Consider the following 21,639-nt stretch of genomic DNA (forward strand, 5'->3'; position numbering starts at 1 on the left):
TCGGCATCCTATTCGGCACCTGTGCAGAGGCGAGCGGGGCCGGCAGAAAGCGGGGCGGAGCCCGGGAAAGGGACTCCGGCGCGAGAAGGGGCGGGACCATGAGAAGGGGGCGGGGCTGGAGCGCGGGGGGTGGGGGGGCGGTGTTTGTGTTGGAAAATCCAACTGCGCCACGGGGCGGAGCGGCCCCCCCAGCCCCGGCCTGGGAGAAGGGGGGGCCGCTCGACCCCCTGGGCGACCTTGGGGAACCTGAACACCTGGGACACCCCAGAGCCAGGTAACGGGGAGCCGCGAGGGCGTCTGGAAAGAGGGAAACCGTCTCGGCGCAGGGGGGGCGGGACGCCTGAGGCGCAGGAGGGGTAGAGATGAGGATGGACGTTCAGGTCTCTGGAGAGGCCCTGGGAAGATGACTGGGTGCAGGACGTCTGGATCCTCTAGAAAAGGGTAGGGCGGCGTGAGCGAAGAACTGGGCGGCAGATGTCTTGGGTTCCGGATGTTGAGGGGGGCCTGAAAGGACTCCCTGTCCCTCTTGGGCTGGGATTCCCCTTCCCGACACTAGGGCGGGGGCGCGGCGTTGTGGTCCCTCTTTGAAGGGCAGGACTAAAGGTCAGGGTTTGCAGTTGGACTCTTGAGGGCGGGTGTGGTCAGAAAGGGATGTGTCTCAGGTCCCGGGGCCGCGTTAAGCCTCCCTTTGGTTCTTCCCACGGATGAGGTGTGTAGCCTCAGCTGTGACTCTCACACCTGCATCCCCGACGGCCTCCCAGCGGTAGCCTTCGCCCCATCCCTTCCGTGGCACCTCACCCCGCTGCACTCGGCCTCACCGCGCTAGTCTCCCCATCCCCGGTCCTACCCCCGCTCTGCCACCTCCCGTTCCGAGCTCTCACCCAGGTCGGGTCCTTCTCCACTGAACCTTCGCTACGTAGCCGCGAGATGGCGAGAGCGAGACGCGCACAGCGCGACTCAGGGTTCTGGGGTGGGGGATGTGGCCTTGAAAACAGCCGAAGCCCCCTGCCCGGGCCAGAGGGAAAGGTGGGCTGAGGTGCCTGTTTGACTTCCTGTCATCTCGGCCCCCTCACAGGAAACTGTGGGCGGGAGGGCGAAGGGCAGGCGGCGGGAGAGGGGCTCGGGGCTCAGTCTCCGCCTCCCCGATCTGGGGTAAATAGTGGGGAGGGGGCACGCGGGCAGGTTACTAAGCAACGGAAATTCGCTTCCTGTCGGCTGCGGCTTGTGGCTGACTTAGGATGGGAGTTGGCAGGGTGGGGGGCTGGGAGACCGCGGCGAAGGTCGAGGGCAGGTCGCCAGGTTCTCGAGACAGAGAGCCCTAGAAGGAAGCCGGGGAACCGCGAGCTGCGCTGCCACAGAAACGGACTCGGCGTGAGTCCGGAGGGAGGCGGGACCCAGGAGCGGCGATGAGCTCCGCTCCCCTTCCCTCTTGGGGGTTGCTTGCCCTGTTGCCAGAGTAACTGGAGAGCTAGACTCAGGGGCCGGATTCCCGAACTCGCGCGTCCGCCCAATCCGCTCCAGCGGCTGCCCCTGACATCAGGGCCTTGGCAGCCAATGTGGAGGAGGCATCGTAGAGCGAAAGGAAGAGGGAGAGGGGAGGTGAGGGGTGGAGGCGGGGAGCGGGGAGCTGCCCGGGACCCGCACGTGCACTCCCACACGCTCGCGCCCACCCCCCTCCCTCCGCCGCACGCGCCCGAGTACCCCACCCTGCGCTTGCGCGGCGAGTCGCCGCGCGCCCCCCTTTCTCCTTTCTAGAGACTCGGTTAGCAAACGAGTACGGGGCTGCGCTTCTCAGCCTCTAGGGACCCAGACGTCTGGGTCCGCTAGCCTTCTTCCTAGGGGTCTCACGCAGTTAATGCCCAGCCTGGCGTGGGAGGAGCCAGCTACCTGTTCCCCACCCCAGCTGGCGCCCCACTCTCCCAGGTGGGCTGGGCGGAGCTGTGGTTTCCGGCCCCAGATGCTCCGCCGCTGCCGTCCCGGGCTCTGGCTAAAGTTGCCTCCCCAAGAGGAACCGAACGAGTATCAGCTCCCCTTCCCGAGGCTTCACGCGCTCGGGCCCGGCTGCTGTTGGCAGCAGGGAAGGGCACTGCGGGGAAGCCCCGGACGTCCCAGGTGACTCTTCCCGGACCATCACAACCCGTCTTCGCGTGAATTCCTCCCCTTTGATGTGTACCGAAATCTTTCCCATCCCTAACGTTTCTTCCCCACTCGCCCCGGTGCTCTTTGCACCTCCCTCGGCTCCTTTCGGGCTGTCTCTCCCGGTCCTCACTCGTCCTTCTCGGCTTCTCCCAGTTATATAACTCTTCCTCTCGCCGTGTCCTGATTTCAACTCCACAGACTCCGCCCTGGAACAGCGCGGGGAGGGGCAGGGGAGTTGGGACCCAGACAGATTCCGGCTGGCCGCCGGCTGGGCACAGGGGATCCCGCTGATGGGAGACGGAGCCCCGCGGGACCTGATGCCCCCGCCCCCCACTTCCCGCCCCCCACGCGAGATCTCGCCTAGGAGAGAGAAGGCACAGTATCTCAGAGGCGTGTCGGGACTCCGTCAGAAATGTGGGTTGGGAGGTCAGGGCTGGAGGCGGAGAGGAGGAGCCGAGAGGCCCAAGTCCCTGGGATTGGAGCCGCGTAGGGGGCAAAAGATAAGGGCGGGACGCCTGGGTTCCTTCCTTCCTCTCGTTTTTGGGTTCCCAGAATTCCTGAGGCTATTTCCCAGGAAGCTTAGCCCGCGGCTCCTCTCCGCCCCTCGGGGTCAAAGGTCTGTGTTAAAGGTGGCCTGGGATGATGTCACCCGTGCACGTGCCCTGGGATAGTTGCCAGGCGATGAGGCCTCCACCCCTTTCCATTCCAGCCCCCTCCCCCCACCACAACCTCCGCCCCGAGTCCAGCTGCAGCCCCGTGCCATCTTTCTCCCTCCTCCCTTCCCTTGGCCTTAGCGTCCTGCAGGTGGGAAACCCTGGCCTGGAGTTTTTGAGGGGGAGGGGCACGGGTGTGGTGTGGTGGACTTTGCCCGTTTGCTGGGCTAAGCGGACCTTGGCTTACTTTTCTCTAGATTGGCACAGAAGAGCTTTCTCTCCAAGCCCCCTGTACCCCCTGGAAAGAGCCTCCCAGCAGTCTTTTTCCTTTCCCACCTGCTGCATTGCCAAGAGGCTCATGGTCCCCACCCCTGTATTGAGTTGAAGTGGGAGTGGTTGCCAGTCCCCTGGAGAAGAGCTGTGTGGTATACATCTGGACGCCAGCTCAACCCTGACCTTAATCAGTGGCACCCCACCCCCACCACTGAGGAGACGGGTCAAGAAACTATATGAGACTGAAAAGTCAGGGTCTTTATTCTCTGTAGGTGTGTGGATCTCTCTCTTGAAGGAAGGGGACTCAATTGATAGCTACGGCGGCCCTTCTCTATTGAGTTAAGTCCTGGGGTTGCTTATGGTATTGGAAAAAATTGGTTTCTCTTTTCATGTACCTTTAGGGCTTGGGTTGTCAGATCAGACCTGGATTCCATTCTCAGCTCTGCCACTTAGTGGCTACAGGAACTTGGAAAGGTCACAACCTCTCTGAGCCTCCTGTTCTTAGTCTGGAAATTTTAAATATCAATACTTACCTTCTAGGCAGTTGATAGGGAAAAAAATGAGATAATTTATGCAAAGCACTTAGCACAGTGCCTGGCACAGAATGAACACTGAATGCTTGTCATGAAATGCTTATTATTTTTAAATGCTGTCAGTTATTTTTATTATTCTGGTTGGTAGGCCTGCTTCAAACTGGCCAAGACCTTAGGAGTGGGTCAGGGAGGAGTGGAGAGTGTGTGCTAATGTGGTCGGTGGGGGGGAATGGGGCTGGGGATTAGCTTCCCCTGCATTGTGCACTTTATTTGATGAGGGCTTTCCTCAGATTTGTATTGCTTTCTTTGGGATTATTTTTTTCCCCCCTTCTTGGAGAAGAAACAGCTAAGACTATTCCTCTGGCTGTGAAAATAAAATAATTGTATTGTGGTTCTTGATTTTTGAGCAAGACCCCAGTCCCCTCCCATGTTCTCTGGAGCCTTTCAATTTTGCCAAGGGACTGACTCTACAGTTTCCTTTGCGGGGACAGGGCTGGCTGAGGGGTGTGTAAAAGGTTCGGGTGGGTGGGCAGAGAGACTAGTGCAGGGGGCTGGGGGGGCGAGTAGTTAAAGGAAGAGACCGGAAGGGAGGAGGAGGGAGCATGCTGGTGGGGAGGGAGGGAGGGGAGGAGGAGGTGGAGGAGGAGGAGGAGGAGGAGGAGGAGGGAGGGGGTTGGGGAGAGCCTGCTACAGTTCTTTGTTTGACTCCGGGACTCAGGGACGGGGAGGAGGAGGGAGGGAGGCCGAGGCTGCAAGCGCCGGGGCAGGCCCAGGAGGCAGAGGAGGGACCGTCTCCCCCGCCCCCCCAGCCCCCACTCCCCCCCCTGCTGCTCCCCCCTCCCTACCCGGACTCCGGGGGCACCGCCGGGGGACAGACACCCAGCAGGTAACCCCGGCCTGGCTCGCCCTCCCCTCGGGTTTTCCTCCACACCCTCCCTGTGACCCCTTTCCCCGGTTCCGTCTCCCCGTTTCCCCCGGGCTTGCCTCTTTCCCCGTGGCCCTCGGTGTTCCATCTCCCCACTTGGGGTAGTCGCCCACTGGCCGCGCCGCTGTCTCGTGCAGCCTGACTCCCTTCCCCTCGGCCGACAGCTTGTGCACCCCAGGTCTGCCCGCGGCACCTTTCGGGGCTCTGTCTGGCCGCTTCTCTAGGCTTTGCTTTCCTTCCGACCTATCTATCCCCTGGGGCTCTGAGGAAGGAGGGAGTCCCTGTCCTTTTCTCGCTCCCCTAGTTCCCCGCCCCCCAACTCTGGCCCCCTTTCTCCTTCTAGCAGTCTCTAGGGGGTGGGGAGAGAACCGGAATCTGGGGGGCCTTCTGGAGGGGCAAGGGGCTGTATGTCTGCGGGCGAAAGGGGCTGTGACTGTGTTGGGGTGGGGGCGGGGGCGGTTAGAGACCCGGCTGCCTGTCTGTTGTCCCTTTAAATGGCCCTCACATTTCTGGGGACTTGTAGGGGGGAGGTGGCCAGCCGCCTGCCTGGGGGGCAGGGCCCTCTGTTCGTCCACACAATCAGGGGTGGTAATGATTTAAAGGGACAGCCTTGGTGTGGCCGCTGCCACCCTTGGCCAGCTGGAGGGGGAGCCGGCAGGCCTTGTCTGGGGAGGCTTGGCTGGCGAGCAGGGCATTTGAGGCGGAATCTGTCTCAGGGCCTGCCAGGTCTGGGACAGTGCTTCAGCTGGGACCTGCACGGAGGGTGACAGCTTGCCTGGAGGGCACTCAGCCTGGGCCTTCTCCAGGGCCCCACCTTTGGGCTCAGGGACTCCTTGGCCAGAATCCTGGAGTCTAAACTACCGAGTCCGTCAGCCACCAGGTGGGGGCCACTGGCAGGTCTGCAGGTGAGCAGCCGGCCGGGCACACTGGAGCTGGCCCTTCAGCTCCCCCTTTTGTTGTTTGGCTCTGTGCACAAGAAAGCCCCAGCCCCTCCCCCAGCTCCCCCTTCCCGTCCACATGCCCCCGCCCCCCCCCCACCACACACACACCCACCCCAGCTGTTGGACAGATGAATTACAGCCTCCGGCTTGGGGCCTGGACTGGTGAGGGATTAAAGCTCTGGGGCTGGCCCTTTAAATGGCTGTTGGCCCCTCCCCCACTCTGGTGTCCAAGACACCCCATACACACCCTGCTGACCCCCTTGGATGCCCCTCATTTCTCCTCTTGGTCTGTCCTAAGCCCTGCCGCTCCCCATTTTCTAGGCTGGACTCTCCCCAGCATTCCCTTCTCCCCCAACATAACCATATATACAAATGCTACAGACTGCACACACATACATACACACACTTACTCTCTGGTCTCACATTCTGAGAGTCCTTGTCCTGGAGGGTTCCAGCCTCAAGCTCCCTTCCCCAGCAGAAGGACCTTGCCTGCCTGGCCTCCCTAGCCTGCAGCTGACCACTACCCTGGCCAGGTGAGGGGCCTTGCATGGGTCAGAAATAGCACCTCCCTGGGGGCAGTGTCATCAGCAGCTGAAGCAGCTTGCAGCACATTGCATCATGGAGGCTGGGGGCTGGGGGCTGGTGGCCTGAGTCTCTGGGGCAGGGGGAAGAATGGGGGCTGGAAAGCCAGAGAGTGGAGAGGCTAAATGCTGAGCCCAAGTGTCTGGGTCCTTAAGGGCAGAGAACTGTGGCTAAGAGGGCAGAAAACAGGTCCCTGAGGAATGAGTTTGAGGTGAGGGCAGACAGGTGTGACCCCTGGATGGATACCTGATTCTTGGCCCTGGACCTAGACACCTACCTTCTTGTATTTGAGAGTTAGGAGGGGAGGGAGTGGGCCCCTATCGCCTTCTTGGGCCACAGAGAGGAAGGAGGTGATGGGGAAACAGGATATGGTCTTGATGGGTGGATGGAAGGGAGGCTTGCAGCAGAGGCCACTTCCAGACCCAGGCCTAGAGTCACAGTCCTTGAGGAGGAAGGCTTCTCCCTGCTGGGCCCGTTCATCTAGTCTGGCCACCTGTACTGCTCACCACGACCTGCCTGCACCTGCCTGGGGGAAGGCAAGGGGGCAGAGTCCAGAGGGTGGGGTTGACTGGTGTCCTGATAAGGTTAGGGAGGAGGCAGCGCTGAAGGAAGAGTTTCTGCAAGCCTGAGGCCAGGGCTGAAGCTGACTTGGGTGAGATGTCAGAGGTGGTTGGGACTACTTTGGGGCCAGGAACTCTCAGTAGGAAGGTCCACTCAGAAGAGGGATCATGGGCTGGGTATCCACTGTGAACTTAACACCGGCGCTGTAGCATGTGCCTTCACTCCCTGGTCCAGGCTGTTTCCTAAAGGGGAAGGCTCTTGGATTGGCTTTTTCTGGTTGCCATGGAAACAGATTCGATTCTCTCATCCCATCTGACCACCAGAGCCAGGTTTCTCCTCAATAAGGGGATAGGGGGCACAGGAAAATTCTCCATCCTGGGAGGTCCCACCTCTAACTGACTTTTTTCTTTTAGGTTCCCCCAGGCACCATGCCAGCCCCGTAGTACCACCCACCTCACCCACTGTGGTCTGCTGCACCCTACTGCTGGGACACTGGTTCCAATGAGACAGGGCACACCAAACTCCACCTGGTAAGTCCTGCCCTGAGCAATGCAGTACCTCCCCTCAACAGTCCCAACTCTGCACCCCATGCAAGAAAGATTGGTATGATCTAGATCATGCCCACTCCTCAGAATGGTCCAGTCCAACTCTGAGCATCCCCCCACCATGTGGTGATTGAGTGGTTCAGTCTTCCTCATTTATGGTGCTCCCCTCTGTTGCCTGTGAATGGTTCATCCCTGTACTTCACCAGCCTCTTAACTACCACCAAAAAATCTACCCCCTCCCCAAGTGCCTCAACTCGGTTACTTATTGAATTAACCTAGGGTTTGCAAGCCAGAAAGTAGAGATAAGATAGCTGGAGGGATTTTTTTTTTCTTCTTCTCTTTGGAATGAGAAGGGCTTTGCCCCGGTAAGAGTTGTTGAACAGCTTGGCTTCTGGAGGGTGATTGGAAACTGAATTAGATACTGGAGGCCATTGTCACGAAAACCTGCCTCTTCTGCTTACCTGTCTCCTCCTGCCAGTTCTCTGCCTAAGGCCCTGCTCCGCCCCCTCCCCCACTCTACAGAAGAAATTATACCTAAGCTCGAGACTTCAGTTCTCTTAAGTGCGTGTTGTTCATCTCCACTACTCAGTAATACTGTTTTGAGTGGGACTTAAGAGAGTTTCCTTCTGTGTATCTCTCATTGTTTGGCAAGATGGTTGGCACATTGGGGTGCCTCAGAGGAATTGCGTTGAATGGGTTAACTGAGTGAGCTTCATGACCAAGAAACTGATGGCTTCTGAGAAATGCTGCACAGCCTCCTACCTACATCTTCTCTAGAGGACATGAGACATTTGGGATGGTAACACTGGGGAAAGCTGAGGGACAGGCTGACCCCGGAAACGTCCTGTGAGGATAAAACCAACAGGGAATAGTACAGGTGCATTATAGAACAGTGGTAAGAAAGTGGCTCTGGAAAGAAGCCTAGCTCTTACTCAAGGACTTGACCAAGTTATATAACCTCGATGAGCCTGTTTCCTCATCTGTAAAATGGGGTAGTACGACATGAGGTTCTAGAGAGGAGTTTTTAAAAATGTCTATAAAGTGCTTAACACTGTATCTGGTGTGTACTAAGTATTCACTAAATGCTAGCAATTAACCATCACAATGGGAGCCACAGGGAGCTGGGAGGATAAGCACGGTTGTTGAAGAATAGGTTGTTGAAGAATAGGACGTAACTTAAATGAGGGCAGTGCCTGTGCCCGCAGTCGTGTCTGACTCTTTGCAACCCCATGGACTGTAGCCTATGGAGTGGGTTGCCATCCTCCAAGGGATCTTCCTCACCCAGGGATCAAACCCACATCTTCTGCACTGGCGGGCGGATTCTTTACCACTGAGCCACCTAGGAAGCTCCACAAATGAAGGCAGGCAAACCTCTAAATACTTGACTCAAAACAGAAGGCTCACTGATCCAGCAAGACATCACGATGCGGGGGAGTGGGGCGAGGAGTCAGCAGGGTCAGCCTGCTCCAGTGTCTCCCTGACTCTGTTCAGGAACATGAAGGCAAACACAGAAGGGCATGTGCAGAGAGACACACGTGATCACGCAAGTGATGCAGAGGCAGTTCCAGACAAAAGACCGAGACAGGAGCCAGGCAGACACACAGACCGTGTAGACAGGCGTAATGACAGGAACTGAACTTCAGACAAGGACTGAAGGAGACAAGATGAGCAGATATGCAGGTGCGCACGAAGACAGACACCGGGGCCCACACACTGCCGACCTTGTCGGACAGACTGGTGAACACAGCGGTCCAGTCAGAGGCAGACACAAGGCTCGCAGTGACACACAGCGGGCCGGGGCCGGCACTGTCACTTCTCGGTGAGGGGCGGGGAGGGGCCAGCAGCGGGGGAAGGCTGGGGAAGGGAATCCCGAGCGGGCGGCCTGCCCGGGGTGGCTGAGTCACAGCGGAGCCCCAGCCGGCGGCCCTCCCCTCGCCTCCCCCTCCCCCAGGTAAGAAGCGAGCTGTAACCCCTCGCTGCCGCCAGGCAGAACGGGGCCTGACAGCGAGCGGAACGCGGCAGGGTTCCCGGGCCGGCTCCACCTCCTCGCGCGTGCCGCGTGCCTGCTGACGGCCTGCTCGGTAATACCCTATCTGCGGGGTCTTGTCTTTGGCCGGCACGTGAATCTGCGTGCTCACGTCTGGCCCCTCATCCCGCACGGCTGGAGCGGTGTGCGGCTCCTCCAGCCTCGCGCCCAGAGAGTTAAGTGGGTGTGATTGATAGAGTGGGTCTCTCTCGGGGCTCTAGGGGGAGGGGGGGGCCGGTTAAAGTCCCCGAGTCCGGAGCCCGGATGGAGGGGGCGGAGCTGGGCTTAGCCGGGAGTGCCCGGATGGAGAGGGCGTGGCCTCGGCAGGAGAAGAGTTAACCCTTTCGGAGCGGCTGACTCCCAGGACTCTGGGTCCGACGGGAGAGGCTGGAATGCCTGCCCAGAAGTGTACCGTCTTCCCAGCCTGGCTTTGGCCGCGTGCGTCTGCCTCTCATCTGTGTTTGAAGAGCCTGTGGGTGTCTGTGCCTGCTAGTGATTGTCCCGTCCCCTGGGTTAGTACGGACAGCGGGAGTCGGGGCGGGCTATTCCTGCCCCAAAGCGAGAGTGGAGGTGAGAGTGGACCGCGGGCCGGCTGCCGGCCGCTGGGGAACAGGTGTGAGCGCGGCGTCGGGGCTGCCCGGCGCGGGGAGGGGCCGTCGTGGGGGAAGACGAGAGGGGAAATTCCGCGGGACCGGTGGGGAGCGGTGTGTGGGCTGAGTTGTGTCTGCCTCTGACTGTGTGTGTGTGTCTGTGTGTGTTCAGGGAGGCGGGGGCTGAGTCAGTGGGAATAAGGGGAAGGTTTTCTGGGTGACTCACGCTCCCCCACACCAAGCCTGAATCAGACCGCGAGGGAGGGCTTTGTACAGGAGGCGGGTGGGAAGTCAGGCGCCTGGGTCCCGGGTGGGGACAAGGACCCGAGGTGGTCGGCGAGAGTGAGTGAGTGTTTAGTGTACAGGAAGTTTTTGTTCTCGAGAGAGGGCTGCTGTATTCCGAATACCGGCGTAGGGGTTTGTGGACAGAGGTGGAAAGGAGCTGGAGGACGGGACTGGCTGTTTTAGGGAAAGCTGAGTCAGTTCCCCGTGGGAAAGGGGAAGTGGTAGAGGGGAAGTGTCATCATCGCAGAAGGGGAAGTTGCATTTCCTGGTAACTGGCAGCGCCCTCGGCACCACTTCCCAGTCGGGGGTCTGTTCCTCTGATGTCGGGACCCTCGGTTCCCCGTTTTCCCTTGTCTAGTCCATGAGTCCGAGGACTTGGGTCAGGGCAACTGGCCAGGGCTATGCTTGACCGCAGTTAAGCGCTGTATTTGATCCGGGGCTTGGTAACTGACATACAGGCTGTTTGGTGAGGAGAGAGCTCTGACCGAAACTCCGCGTGAATCGCGGAAAGGGTCCGCAGAGCCCCAGCGCCTGCCAGGGCTCGCCGGGGACCTGTGGGGTCCAAGCGCTTGCGTGCAAATAGATGACCTTGCCCTGCGGAGGGTGGACTGTTTTCACCAGAAACCTGTCTGCCCTTGTGGGCTGGGTGGAAATTTCCCCACAGGGCAGACTTCTCTCGGCGAAGGCGAACTTTCCAGCCGCCCCCAGCCCCTAGTCGCGCGTTCTCCCCCGGCTTCCTGCCCGGCGCTAGCTCCAGCTGGAGCGCTGGCCCCGCCCCCGCCGCTTTGTACTCTACACTCGCCTCTCGCAGCTCTTTGTACTCTAGACTCTCAATGGACCGATCCTGGAGCGGAGCCGGCTTCCTACCTGCCGGGACGCCGGGTAGGCGAGGAGGCGGCGAGGGGACCGTGATCCTGGGCTCGGAGAGGCGAGAAGGAAGAACTGGGGCTAAAGGGAAGGTGCCCAGGAATGGGAGCACTGCTCCCTTCGTGGGTCTAGCCCGCACCGACGGGAAAGGGTTGGGGGGCGGGGTGAAGGAGGAAGTGAAACGGGTTCTGGGTTCTTTAAGGGAGTGGGCGGTGAGAGTGGGACAAGGGTGATGTCACCGCCTGGCGGGCCCCGCCCTCCTCCCTCCCGAAGGACACCCCCCCCCCCCCCCCCGTACTCTTACACACGCCGCTTCCGCTGCGCAAGTAGCCACGTCACGGGCAACCCCCGAAATCCCCCCTCCCTTGGGGGGCGGGGGCCACGTGGGCCGTGGGGAACCGCGTGGCCCTGGCGGGTAAGGGCATAGAGGATACGGGAGCCACGCGAGAGGGGCCACTCGGGACCGCAGTGCGCGACTTCTCAGAAGTTGGGGGATTAGAGGGGGGTTTTGGTTTTGGGGGTCGGTTGGTATTGAAGACCTACAGAGCCGGGGGAAGTGGAGCTGGAGGAACTGGGTATGAAGCTGGGGACTTGACCATGTTTTGGGATGGGGGTCAGGGGTGGGGGGTGGAGCGCGCAGATCGCGGCGCGGGCAGGTTTGTGTGCCATAGAAGTTGCCCTGAGTCGCCAGCCCTAAGCAGTTCCTAGAGGGTGGGGAGGTCAGAGGCTGGGCGAGATGAAGTGAGGAGGGGGAGTGACGCCTATGTCGACCTTGTGCATCCGTGTGCCAGCTTTTCGTCTCGGGCGGCAGGGCAGGGGGCGTTTCGGGCGGTCCAGCTCGGACTACCGGCGGCTCTGTGGGCGCGTGGGACTTGCGGGTAGCTCCATGCTCCAGGGTGGCCCGAGTGTGCGACCCGCCGCCTTCACCCGCATGGGTCGCAGGCTCCGCTTGCCTTGCCTGGTTGAGTGTCAGCTTGGAGATGGAGACCCTAGGTGGGAGCCGCGGGGTCACGTCGGGGTCACCCCGGGCAGAGCCCGTCTGACCGGCTCCGCCGCCCCTCCTCCCCCGGCAGCGGCCGGGCTAACCTTGCTCCTATTGGTCCCAGCCAGGCTGTTACTGAGGCGGAGACACGGGTGATGATTGGCTTTCTGGGGAGAGAGGAAATCCTGTGATTGGTCAGGTCTCCGGAGCTCGCCGACGCCGGGAGAGGACGCTCCCACGGAGGCCGGGTAAGCGGCCGCCGCGCTGCAGCTCGGCCCCCGGGGCTCCCGCCTGGAAACCTGGCTGCGCAGCCACCCCTTCATCCCGGCTTGCCCTCCCGCGTGCTCCACTCTTCTGGGCCTCTGAGGGTTCCATAGGCCAGGTGGACCGCTCCTCGGGGATAGTCATCTCTGCGGAGATCAGAGACCTATAAGGGCCACAGCCGGCGGCCCCGACTGTGTGCTGGCCAGCTCACCTCACTCCTTTTCCTCTCCTCTCCGTAGAATTGGCTGTGAAAAGCCCTGGGCGACTCTCTGGGAGCAGTGGGCACTCCTGTCAGAGCGGCTGGAGCGGGACCATCGCCCCAGGGAGCTGGGGCAGGGGGCCGTGCCCTATCTCCAGGGCTCCTGGGGCCACTGCTGACCTGGTAAGGGAAGACTGGGCCCGGCTCGGCTGTGTGTACCCTGACAACTCAGTCTTTGTACCCCGTAGGATCATCATCTCTTCTCCTTGATTTAGGCTGGATGCATCGGGCAGTGGACCCTCCAGGGGCCCGCGCTGCACGGGAAGCCTTTGCCCTTGGGGGCTTGAGCTGTGCTGGGGCCTGGAGCTCCTGCCCGCCCCATCCCCCTCCTCGGAGCGCATGGCTGCCTGGAGGCAGGTGAGAACTTGTTTAGTCTCTGCCTCCAGGCACTCCTTTTCTTTTCCCATCTCTGCTCCTCAGCCTCTGTCATCCATCTGGTGCCATCCCTCTTTTCTGCTGTCCGTCTGGTGGACCTCAGTGTAGCCCTCAGCTGCTTTCTCTTTTTTCCCTCACAAGTTTTCTTCTTTCCTCGGTAGAGAGAGACAGGATTGTTCCACCTTGCTGTAGATTAACAGAGCCCTTCTCTCTCCAGGTGCTCTGCCAGCCTCGGGCAGCCTCCACTGTCTGCTCCCCTACCCCCTTCACACGGCAGTAGCTCTGGGCACCCGAACAAACCGTATTATGCTCCAGGGTGAGTGAGGATTGAAAGGTGCTGGGGGTGGGAGGTAAGGCTGGGCCTTGTTCCTCAAGCCTCACCACCTCCCCTCCCCTTCTGCTCTGTAGGACACCCACCCCAAGACCCCTCCATGGGAAGCTGGAGTCCCTGCACGGTTGTGTGCAGGCGCTGCTCCGGGAGCCAGCCCAGCCAGGGCTGTGGGAGCAGCTGGGGCAGCTCTACGAGTCCGAGCATGACAGTGAGGAGGCCGTCCGCTGCTACCACAGCGCCCTTCGATACGGAGGAAGCTTGGCTGAGCTGGGCCCCCGGGTTGGCCGACTCCAGCAGGTGGGATGAGGCGGGACACAGGGAGCTGGGGTCGTGAGTTCTGACTCAGGGCCCTCATTTTACATCTGCTTCTGCCCTGTCCTCTGCACTCTCCCCCCACCTTCTCAGGCCCAGCTCTGGAACTTTCACGCTGGGTCCTGCCAGCACCGACCCAAGGTCCTGCCCCCATTGGAGCAAGTGTGGAACTTGCTGCACCTTGAGGTGAGGCTGGGGCTGGGTGTGCTAGGGATGAGGGCCGGCCTGGTCTGCGCCTGCGCCATTCTCTCTCTCCTTTTTGTCCTTAGCACAAACGGAACTACGGGGCCAAGCGGGGGGGTCCCCCAGTGAAACGAGCCGCTGAACCCCCAGTGGTGCAGCCTGTGCCTCCCGCAGCACTCTCAGGCCCCTCAGGGGAGGAGGGGCTCAGCCCTGGCGGCAAGCGCAGGAGAGGCTGCAGCTCTGAGCAGGTATGCTGGCACCTGGGTGGTCAGCAGTGAGCGGGCAGGGCTGGGGTGAGGAGTGGGACTCTCACATTCTCTTTTCTTCCAGACGGGCCTTCCCCCAGGGCTGCCGCTGCCTCCACCACCGTTGCCACCACCACCACCACCACCACCACCACCCCCTCCCCCTCCCCCACCTCTGCCTGGCCTAGCTACCAGCCCTCCATTTCAGCTGACCAAGCCAGGGCTGTGGAGTACCCTTCATGGAGATGCCTGGGGCCCCGAGCGCAAGAGTTTAGCACCCCCAGAGCGCCAGGTGAGCTCCCCTCTGTGGCCGCTTGCCTCTCAGCTACAGGTTGGTCCCCGTGTTCTCCACTTCTTATGCGGTATTCTCATTTCTCACTGACAGGAGCAGCGGCACTCGCTGCCTCACCCATATCCATACCCGGCTCCAGCTTATCCTGCTCACCCCCCTGGCCACCGGCTGGTCCCGGCTGCTCCCCCAGGCCCAGGCCCCCGCCCCCCAGGAGCAGAGAGCCATGGCTGCCCGCCTGCCACCCGTCCCCCCGGAAGTGACCTTAGAGAGAGCAGAGTTCAGAGGTCGCGGATGGACTCCAGCGTTTCACCAGCAGCAACCACCGCCTGCGTGCCTTACGCCCCTTCCCGGCCCCCCGGCCTCCCCGGCACCACCAGCAGCAGCAGCAGCAGCAACAACACTGGTCCCCGTGGCGTGGAGCCGAGCCCAGGCATTGTGAGTGACAGCCACAGGTGGCGGGGGGTGGGGTGTTGTGCCTGGAGCAGCCCTCTGACCTCGACCCTGCTCCTCTTGCAGACCGGCGCTGACCATTACCAAACGCCCGCGCTGGAGGTCTCCTCTCACCAAGGCCGCCTGGGGCCCTCGGCACACAATAGTCGGAAACCCTTCCTGGCGGCTCCTGCTGCCACTCCCCACCTGTCCCTGCCACCCGGCCCCGCCTCGCCTCCTCCACCCTCTTGTCCCCGCCTCTTACGCCCCCCACCCCCCCCTGCCTGGCTGAAGGGCCCAGCCTGCCGGGCAGCTCGTGAAGATGGAGAGATCTTAGAGGAGCTCTTCTTCGGGGCTGAGGGACGCCCCCGCCCTCCCCCTCCCCCACTTCCCCACCGCGAGGGCTTCTTGGGGCCTCCGGCCCCCCGCTTTTCTGTGGGCACTCAGGATTCGCACACCCCTCCCACTCCCCCAACCACCAGCAGCAGCAGCAGCAACAATGGCAGCCACAGCAGCAGCCCTACTGGGCCTGTGTCCTTCCCTCCACCTCCTTATCTGGCCAGAAGTATGGACCCCCTTCCCCGGCCCCCCAGCCCCACACTGAGCCCCCAGGACCCACCCCTTGCACCCATGACTCTTGCCCTGCCTTCAGCCCCTCCCTCCTCTTGCCACCAAAATACCTCAGGAAGCTTCAGGCGCCCGGAGAGCCCTCGGCCCAGGGTCTCCTTCCCAAAGACCCCCGAGGTGGGGCCGGGGCCATCCCCAGGCCCCCTGAATAAAACCCCCCAGCCTGTGCCGCCCAGGGTGGGGGAGCTGCCTGCCCGAGGCCCTCGACTTTTTGATTTCCCCTCTACCCCTCTGGAGGACCAGTTTGAGGAGCCAGCTGAATTCAAGATCCTACCTGATGGGCTGGCTAATATCATGAAGATGCTGGATGAATCTATTCGCAAGGAGGAGGAGCAGCAACAACAGGAGGCAGGCGCGGTCCCCGTCCCCCCGCCTCCTCTGAAGGAGCCCTTTGCATCTCTGCAGCCTCCGTTCCCCACCGACACAGCCCCAGCCACCACTGCTGCCACCGCCGCCGCCACCACCACCACCACCACGGCCACCCAGGAAGAGGAGAAGAAGCCACCAGCCCTGCCACCACCGCCGCCTCTAGCCAAGTTCCCCCCACCACCCCAGCCACAGCCGCCGCCACCCCCGCTCCCCCCACCAGCCAACCCGGCCAGCCTGCTCAAGTCCTTGGCCTCCGTGCTGGAGGGACAAAAGTACTGTTACCGAGGGACTGGAGCCGCTGTTCCCACCCGGCCTGGGCCCTTGCCCGCCACTCAGTATTCCCCTGGTCCCTCATCAGGTGCTACCGCCCCGCCGCCCACCTCAGCGGCCCCGAGCGCCCAGGGCTCCCCGCAGCCCCCCGCTTCCTCGTCATCTCAGTTCTCTACCTCAGGCGGGCCGTGGGCCCGGGAGCGCAGGGCCAGCGAAGAGCCAGCCCCAGGCCCCATGGCCCCCGCCCCGCCGCCCCCACCCCTGCCTCTGCCCCCTGCTCGCTCTGAGTCTGAGGTGCTAGAAGAGATCAGTCGGGCTTGTGAGACGCTTGTGGAGCGGGTAGGCCGGAGCGCCACAGACCCTGCAGACCTGGTGGACACAGCAGATGCAGCGGACAGTGGAGCTGAGCGATTGCTGCCTCCAGCTCCGGCCAAGGAGGAGAGTGTTGGGGTGGCAGCCGCTGCAGGACCCGGGAGCAGCAAGCGGCGGCAGAAGGAGCACCAGAAAGAGCACCGGCGGCACAGGCGGGCCTGCAAGGACAGTGTGGGGCGGCGGCCCCGTGAGGGCAGGGCCAAGGCCAAGGCCAAGGCCCCCAAAGAAAAGAGCCGCAGGGTGCTGGGGAACCTGGACCTGCAGAGCGAGGAGATCCAGGGTCGGGAGAAAGCCCGGCCGGATCTTGGTGGGGCCTCCAAGGCCAAACCACCCACAGCTCCGGGCCCTCCACCGGCCCCTGCCCCCTCTGCCCAGCCCACACCCCCGGCAGCCCCTGCCCCTGGGAAGAAGGCTCGAGAGGAAGCTCCAGGGCCACCAGGGGTCAGCCGGGCTGACATGCTGAAGCTGCGCTCGCTCAGTGAAGGGCCCCCCAAGGAGCTGAAGATCCGGCTTATCAAGGTAGAGAGCGGTGACAAGGAGACCTTCATCGCCTCCGAGGTGGAAGAGCGGAGGCTGCGGATGGCAGACCTCACCATCAGCCACTGCGCCGCTGACGTTGTGCGTGCCAGCAAGTGAGTTGGGGGCTGTCACCTAGGAGGGTGTTGGCCTGGCCTGGCCTGGCAGGAGGGCCCCTTACCCAGCCTACTGATATTTGTGTTTTAATCATTTCGCTGTCCTTCCACAGGAACGCCAAGGTGAAAGGGAAGTTTCGAGAGTCCTACCTGTCCCCTGCCCAGTCTGTGAAACCGAAGATCAACACTGAGGAAAAGCTGCCCCGGGAAAAACTCAACCCACCCACACCCAGCATCTATGTACGTGTGCCCTGTATGCTCAGAACCGCTCCTGCCTGTGAATTTTAGGACAGGGTTGGGGCTGTTGGGGTGCCCTGAGCCTAGGACAGGGCTCTGACCCCAGCCCTGTCTCCTTGGTTGTCCCTCAGCTGGAAAGCAAACGGGATGCCTTCTCTCCGGTGCTGTTGCAGTTCTGTACAGACCCTCGAAATCCCATCACCGTGATCCGGGGCCTGGCAGGCTCCCTTCGGCTCAGTGAGTGTGTGGGTAGAAAGGTGTGGGGAGGGCTGCAAGGATCTGGGACTTTGGGGACCTCTGAGGGTCCCTCCTCTGGAAAACCAGACCACAGCTATAGTGAGCTATCCTCAGTCACATGTAAGCCGTATTTGACGAGTGCTCTGAGTGGGGGGTCAGCTGACTTCAGGCTTCCCTTCCATCTGTTTGAACCCAGCAGTAGGCAAGTGGAAAGGGGGATGGATCTCAGGATCTGGTTAAGAGTCATTTCTGGTTTTCTTGGTGATGAAGGATCTGAAGAATACAGATTGTGCAAAACCTGAGACGCCTCGTGGTTTAGGGCTTTCGTCTTTTTCAACTTTTTATTGTACACAATTTCAAACAGATACAAAAGTAAAGGGAAACCATACAGAATTGTAAAATCAGTCTTGTTTTTTCTATACTTGTAGCTCTCCATTACCCACATATCCTCCCCTTCCTTCACTTTTACTTGAAGCAAATTCTAAGCTTTCACTTGACAGAAAGAAAACTTTCATTGGATCCTGTGATAATTTAAAGAAATTGTTCTTCATTGAGCATATACTGTGTCAAGTGTTCTGCATGTGCGGTCTCATGCATACATGAGGACTCTGGGGGAGGGGCTGGGACCGAGCAGCAGGGGGAGAAAGGGGGTTGGCTCTGATCCAGGTAAAGGCCAGGTCAGGGAGGGCCAACCCTCCCAGCTTCATGAGGAGCTAGGGTTCTCATCTGTGCTTTCTGGATCGAGCTCTGAGAAGCCTGTGTCCACCCCGTCAGAGGTGTGAGGAGCAAGAAGGGACAGGGTGAGTTGGGGCCTCACTCCCAGCTCTGCCCTCCCTTGCAGACTTGGGCCTCTTCTCCACCAAGACACTGGTGGAGGCGAGTGGGGAGCACACGGTGGAGGTGCGCACCCAGGTGCAGCAGCCCTCGGATGAGAACTGGGACCTGACAGGTACACGACAGATCTGGCCCTGTGAGAGCTCCCGTTCCCACACCACCATCGCCAAGTACGCGCAGTACCAGGCTTCATCCTTCCAGGAATCCCTGCAGGTGAGAGCTGCCCATGCAGGCAGAGGCAGGGGGTGTGGGATCAGGGGAATTGGAGCCCTGGTTGTGGTGGGCAGACCCCAGGAAGGTGGCTGACCCAGGCCTGCCTACCCCTGTGGCCAAGCAGGAGGAGAAGGAGAGTGAGGACGAGGAGTCAGAGGAGCCGGACAGCACCACAGGAACCCCTCCTAGGTAGGACGCTTTGCCCCTGCCGTTCATGACTCCTTCCCTTCCCTGCACTTCCCCACCAACCTGTGCACTTCACTCCTGCAGCAGTGCACCAGACCCGAAGAACCATCACATCATCAAGTTTGGCACCAACATCGACCTGTCCGATGCTAAGCGGTCAGTGGGGCTGAGGCCAGCCAGCTGGGGCGGGAATGCCAACCGGTGGGCAAAGTCCAGGTAGTCGCTCACCTGGCTGCCCCCTCGCCTCCGCAGGTGGAAGCCCCAGCTGCAGGAGCTGCTGAAGCTGCCCGCCTTCATGCGGGTCACCTCCACGGGCAACATGCTGAGCCACGTGGGCCACACCATCCTGGGCATGAACACGGTGCAGCTGTACATGAAGGTGCCCGGCAGCCGAACGCCAGGTGCGCTCCTAGCAGTGCTGCCGCTGGCGCTCCTCTGTAAACCAATGAGCGCCCAAGGGCGGGCTCATCGCGCTACGCAGGCTCAGCTCCCACTGACCGTGCAGTTCTCTGTCGCCCCCTGCAGGCCATCAAGAGAACAACAACTTCTGCTCGGTCAATATCAACATTGGCCCAGGAGACTGCGAGTGGTTCGCGGTGCACGAGCACTACTGGGAGACCATCAGCGCCTTCTGCGACCGGTGCGGGCCACCTTCCTCCCCAACTAGATAAGCCCCCACGTCCCGTCCTTGGATCCCCAGATTTCCATCTGACCCTGTGGTTCTCCTCCAGGCACGGCGTGGACTACCTGACGGGTTCCTGGTGGCCAATCCTGGATGATCTCTATGCTTCCAACATCCCTGTGTACCGCTTCGTGCAGCGCCCCGGAGACCTAGTGTGGATTAACGCGGGCACCGTGCACTGGGTGCAGGCCACCGGCTGGTGCAACAACATCGCCTGGAACGTGGGGCCCCTCACTGGTGAGAGAGTGGTGCAGGTGGTGGGGTGAGCCACTCAGCGTCGAGGGGCTGGGTCCCTGGGGAGTGAGCCCTGTAGAGGGGTGGGCTTGGAGGGCTCCAGGGCTGCGGCCCAAATGGCTGGAGCTGTTGGTCACTTGTGATCCTCTTTGGCCTGCAGCCTATCAGTACCAGCTGGCCCTGGAACGATATGAGTGGAATGAGGTGAAGAATGTCAAATCCATTGTGCCCATGATTCACGTGTCCTGGAACGTGGCTCGCACGGTCAAAATCAGCGACCCCGACTTGTTCAAGATGATCAAGTGAGGGAGGGCCCTGTTTGGGAGGGAGCCCATCCCCATCCGACCTGACCCGCAGAACAATTCTTGGTTCCACCCCTTCCTCCAGCCACTTCTCCGCTGGGTCGGTCCTGCGGGGCTGCTGTGCTGGGTCGTTTGACAAGGCCCCTGCCCCAGAAGCTTTGTTCTCTCGCAGTCTGAGTACATGAAATTTCTCCTGTGACAGGGATGTGTCGGGCGGTGACCGGGGAGGCCCGGCCCGCTCCATCATCCCCTCGCCCCGCCCGCAGGTTCTGCCTCCTGCAGTCCATGAAGCACTGCCAGGTGCAGCGGGAGAGCCTGGTGCGGGCCGGGAAGAAAATTGCCTACCAGGGCCGGGTCAAGGACGAGCCCGCCTACTACTGCAACGAGTGCGACGTGAGTGCCCCCGTCCCCGCTTCCCTGCGGGCCGGCGCTGTCCTTGGGCCTCCCTCTATGTGACCGCCGCCCCCTCCCCGCCGCAGGTGGAGGTGTTCAACATCCTGTTCGTGACGAGCGAGAACGGCAGCCGCAACACGTACCTGGTGCACTGCGAGGCGTGCGCGCGGCGCCGCAGCGCGGGCCTGCAGGGCGTGGTGGTGCTGGAGCAGTACCGCACCGAAGAGCTGGCGCAGGCCTATGACGCCTTCACGCTGGTGAGGGCCCCGCGCGGCGGGCGGACGGGCAGGCGGGGACCGCTGGGGGCGCCGGGGCGGGCCCGGGGGTGGGTGACCGCGCCCCTGAGCCCCGCCCGCTCTCTCCCGCAGGCCCCCGCCAGCACGTCGCGATGAGGCCGGACGCCCCGCCCGCCCGCCCGCCCTGCGGGCGCCGCGGGGCCACCAGCACACGCCTGGGCTGGACCTAGGTCCCGCCTCTGGCCGGGAAGGGGGTCGGGCCCAGCCCTTCCACCCCATTGGCAGCTCCCCTCACTTAATTTATTAAGAAAAAATAATTTTTTTTTAAACAAATATGAGGAAAAAAAGGAAAAAAAAATGGGAGACGGGGGAGGGGGCTGGCAGCCCCTCGCCCACCAGCGCCTCCCCTCACCGACTTTGGCCTTTCTAGCAACAGACACAAGGACCAGGCTCCGGCGGCGGCGGGGGTCACATACGGGTTCCCTCACGCCTGCCAGCCGCCCGCCCGCCCGCCCGGCGCAGACGCACGCGGCTCGCGTATGTACATAGACGTTACGGCAGCCGAGGTTTTTAATGAGATTCTTTCTATGGGCTTTACCCCTCCCCCTGAACCTCCTTTTTTACTTCCAATGCTAGCTGTGACCCCTGTACATGTCTCTTGTTTATTCACTTGGTTATGATTTGTATTTTCTGGGGTTTTTTTTTTTGTTTGTTTTTGTTTTTTGGTTTTTAATTTATAACAGTCCCACTCACCTCTATTTATTCATTTTTGGGAAAACCCGACCTCCCGCACCCCAAGCCATCCCGCCCGCCCCTCCAGGGACCGCCCGCTGCCGGGCTCCCCTTGCGCCCTAGTGTGTGTCCGGGCCCGGCCCGACCGTCTCCGCCCGTCCACCCGCCCGCCCGCGGCTCCAGCCGGGTTCTCATGGTGCTCAAACCCGCTCCCCTCCCCCTACGTCCTGCACTTTCTCGGACCAGTCCCCCACTCCCGACCCGACCCCAACCACGCCTGAGGGTGAGCGACTCCTGTACTGTAGGGGAAGAAGTGGGAACTGAAATGGTATTTTGTAAAAAAAAGAAAAAGAAAAAAAATGAAAAAAATTTTAAAGTTTTAAAGAAAGAACTATGAGGAAAAGGAACCCCGTCCTTCCCAGCCCCGGCCAATTTTAAAATCACGGACCTTCCCCTCACCACCCCACCCTCCCCTCTTTTCTTTTTAAGCG

At 61.3% G+C, this 21,639-nt stretch overlaps 1 protein-coding gene across 9 annotated transcripts; it reads left to right on the forward strand.

The window, feature by feature from the left end:
- The first annotated feature begins 142 nt into the window (after window positions 1-142).
- KDM6B (lysine demethylase 6B) lies at window positions 143-21,156 on the forward strand. 9 transcript variants are annotated; one of them, XM_061143377.1, is made up of 24 exons: window positions 143-274; window positions 7,021-7,137; window positions 12,027-12,150; window positions 12,406-12,548; window positions 12,641-12,782; window positions 13,018-13,116; window positions 13,209-13,428; window positions 13,537-13,629; window positions 13,713-13,874; window positions 13,957-14,163; window positions 14,257-14,598; window positions 14,680-16,862; window positions 16,976-17,102; window positions 17,231-17,336; window positions 18,178-18,383; window positions 18,508-18,572; window positions 18,654-18,725; window positions 18,822-18,970; window positions 19,095-19,209; window positions 19,301-19,488; window positions 19,646-19,787; window positions 20,054-20,180; window positions 20,267-20,437; window positions 20,549-21,156. In XM_061143377.1, exons 5-24 carry the CDS (start codon window positions 12,646-12,648, stop codon window positions 20,570-20,572), a joined length of 4,935 nt encoding a protein of 1,644 aa, XP_060999360.1. In that variant the 5' UTR covers window positions 143-274; window positions 7,021-7,137; window positions 12,027-12,150; window positions 12,406-12,548; window positions 12,641-12,645; the 3' UTR covers window positions 20,573-21,156. The 9 variants fall into 9 exon arrangements, with proteins under 9 accessions (XP_060999360.1, XP_060999367.1, XP_060999362.1 ...); XM_061143384.1 differs by having other exon boundaries at window positions 12,031-12,150; XM_061143379.1 differs by lacking the exon at window positions 143-274 and adding an exon at window positions 4,381-4,484.
- The last annotated feature ends 483 nt before the right edge of the window (window positions 21,157-21,639 follow it).

Source organism: Dama dama, chromosome 5 (genome assembly GCF_033118175.1).
Source record: "Dama dama isolate Ldn47 chromosome 5, ASM3311817v1, whole genome shotgun sequence".
Taxonomy (NCBI): domain Eukaryota; kingdom Metazoa; phylum Chordata; class Mammalia; order Artiodactyla; family Cervidae; genus Dama; species Dama dama.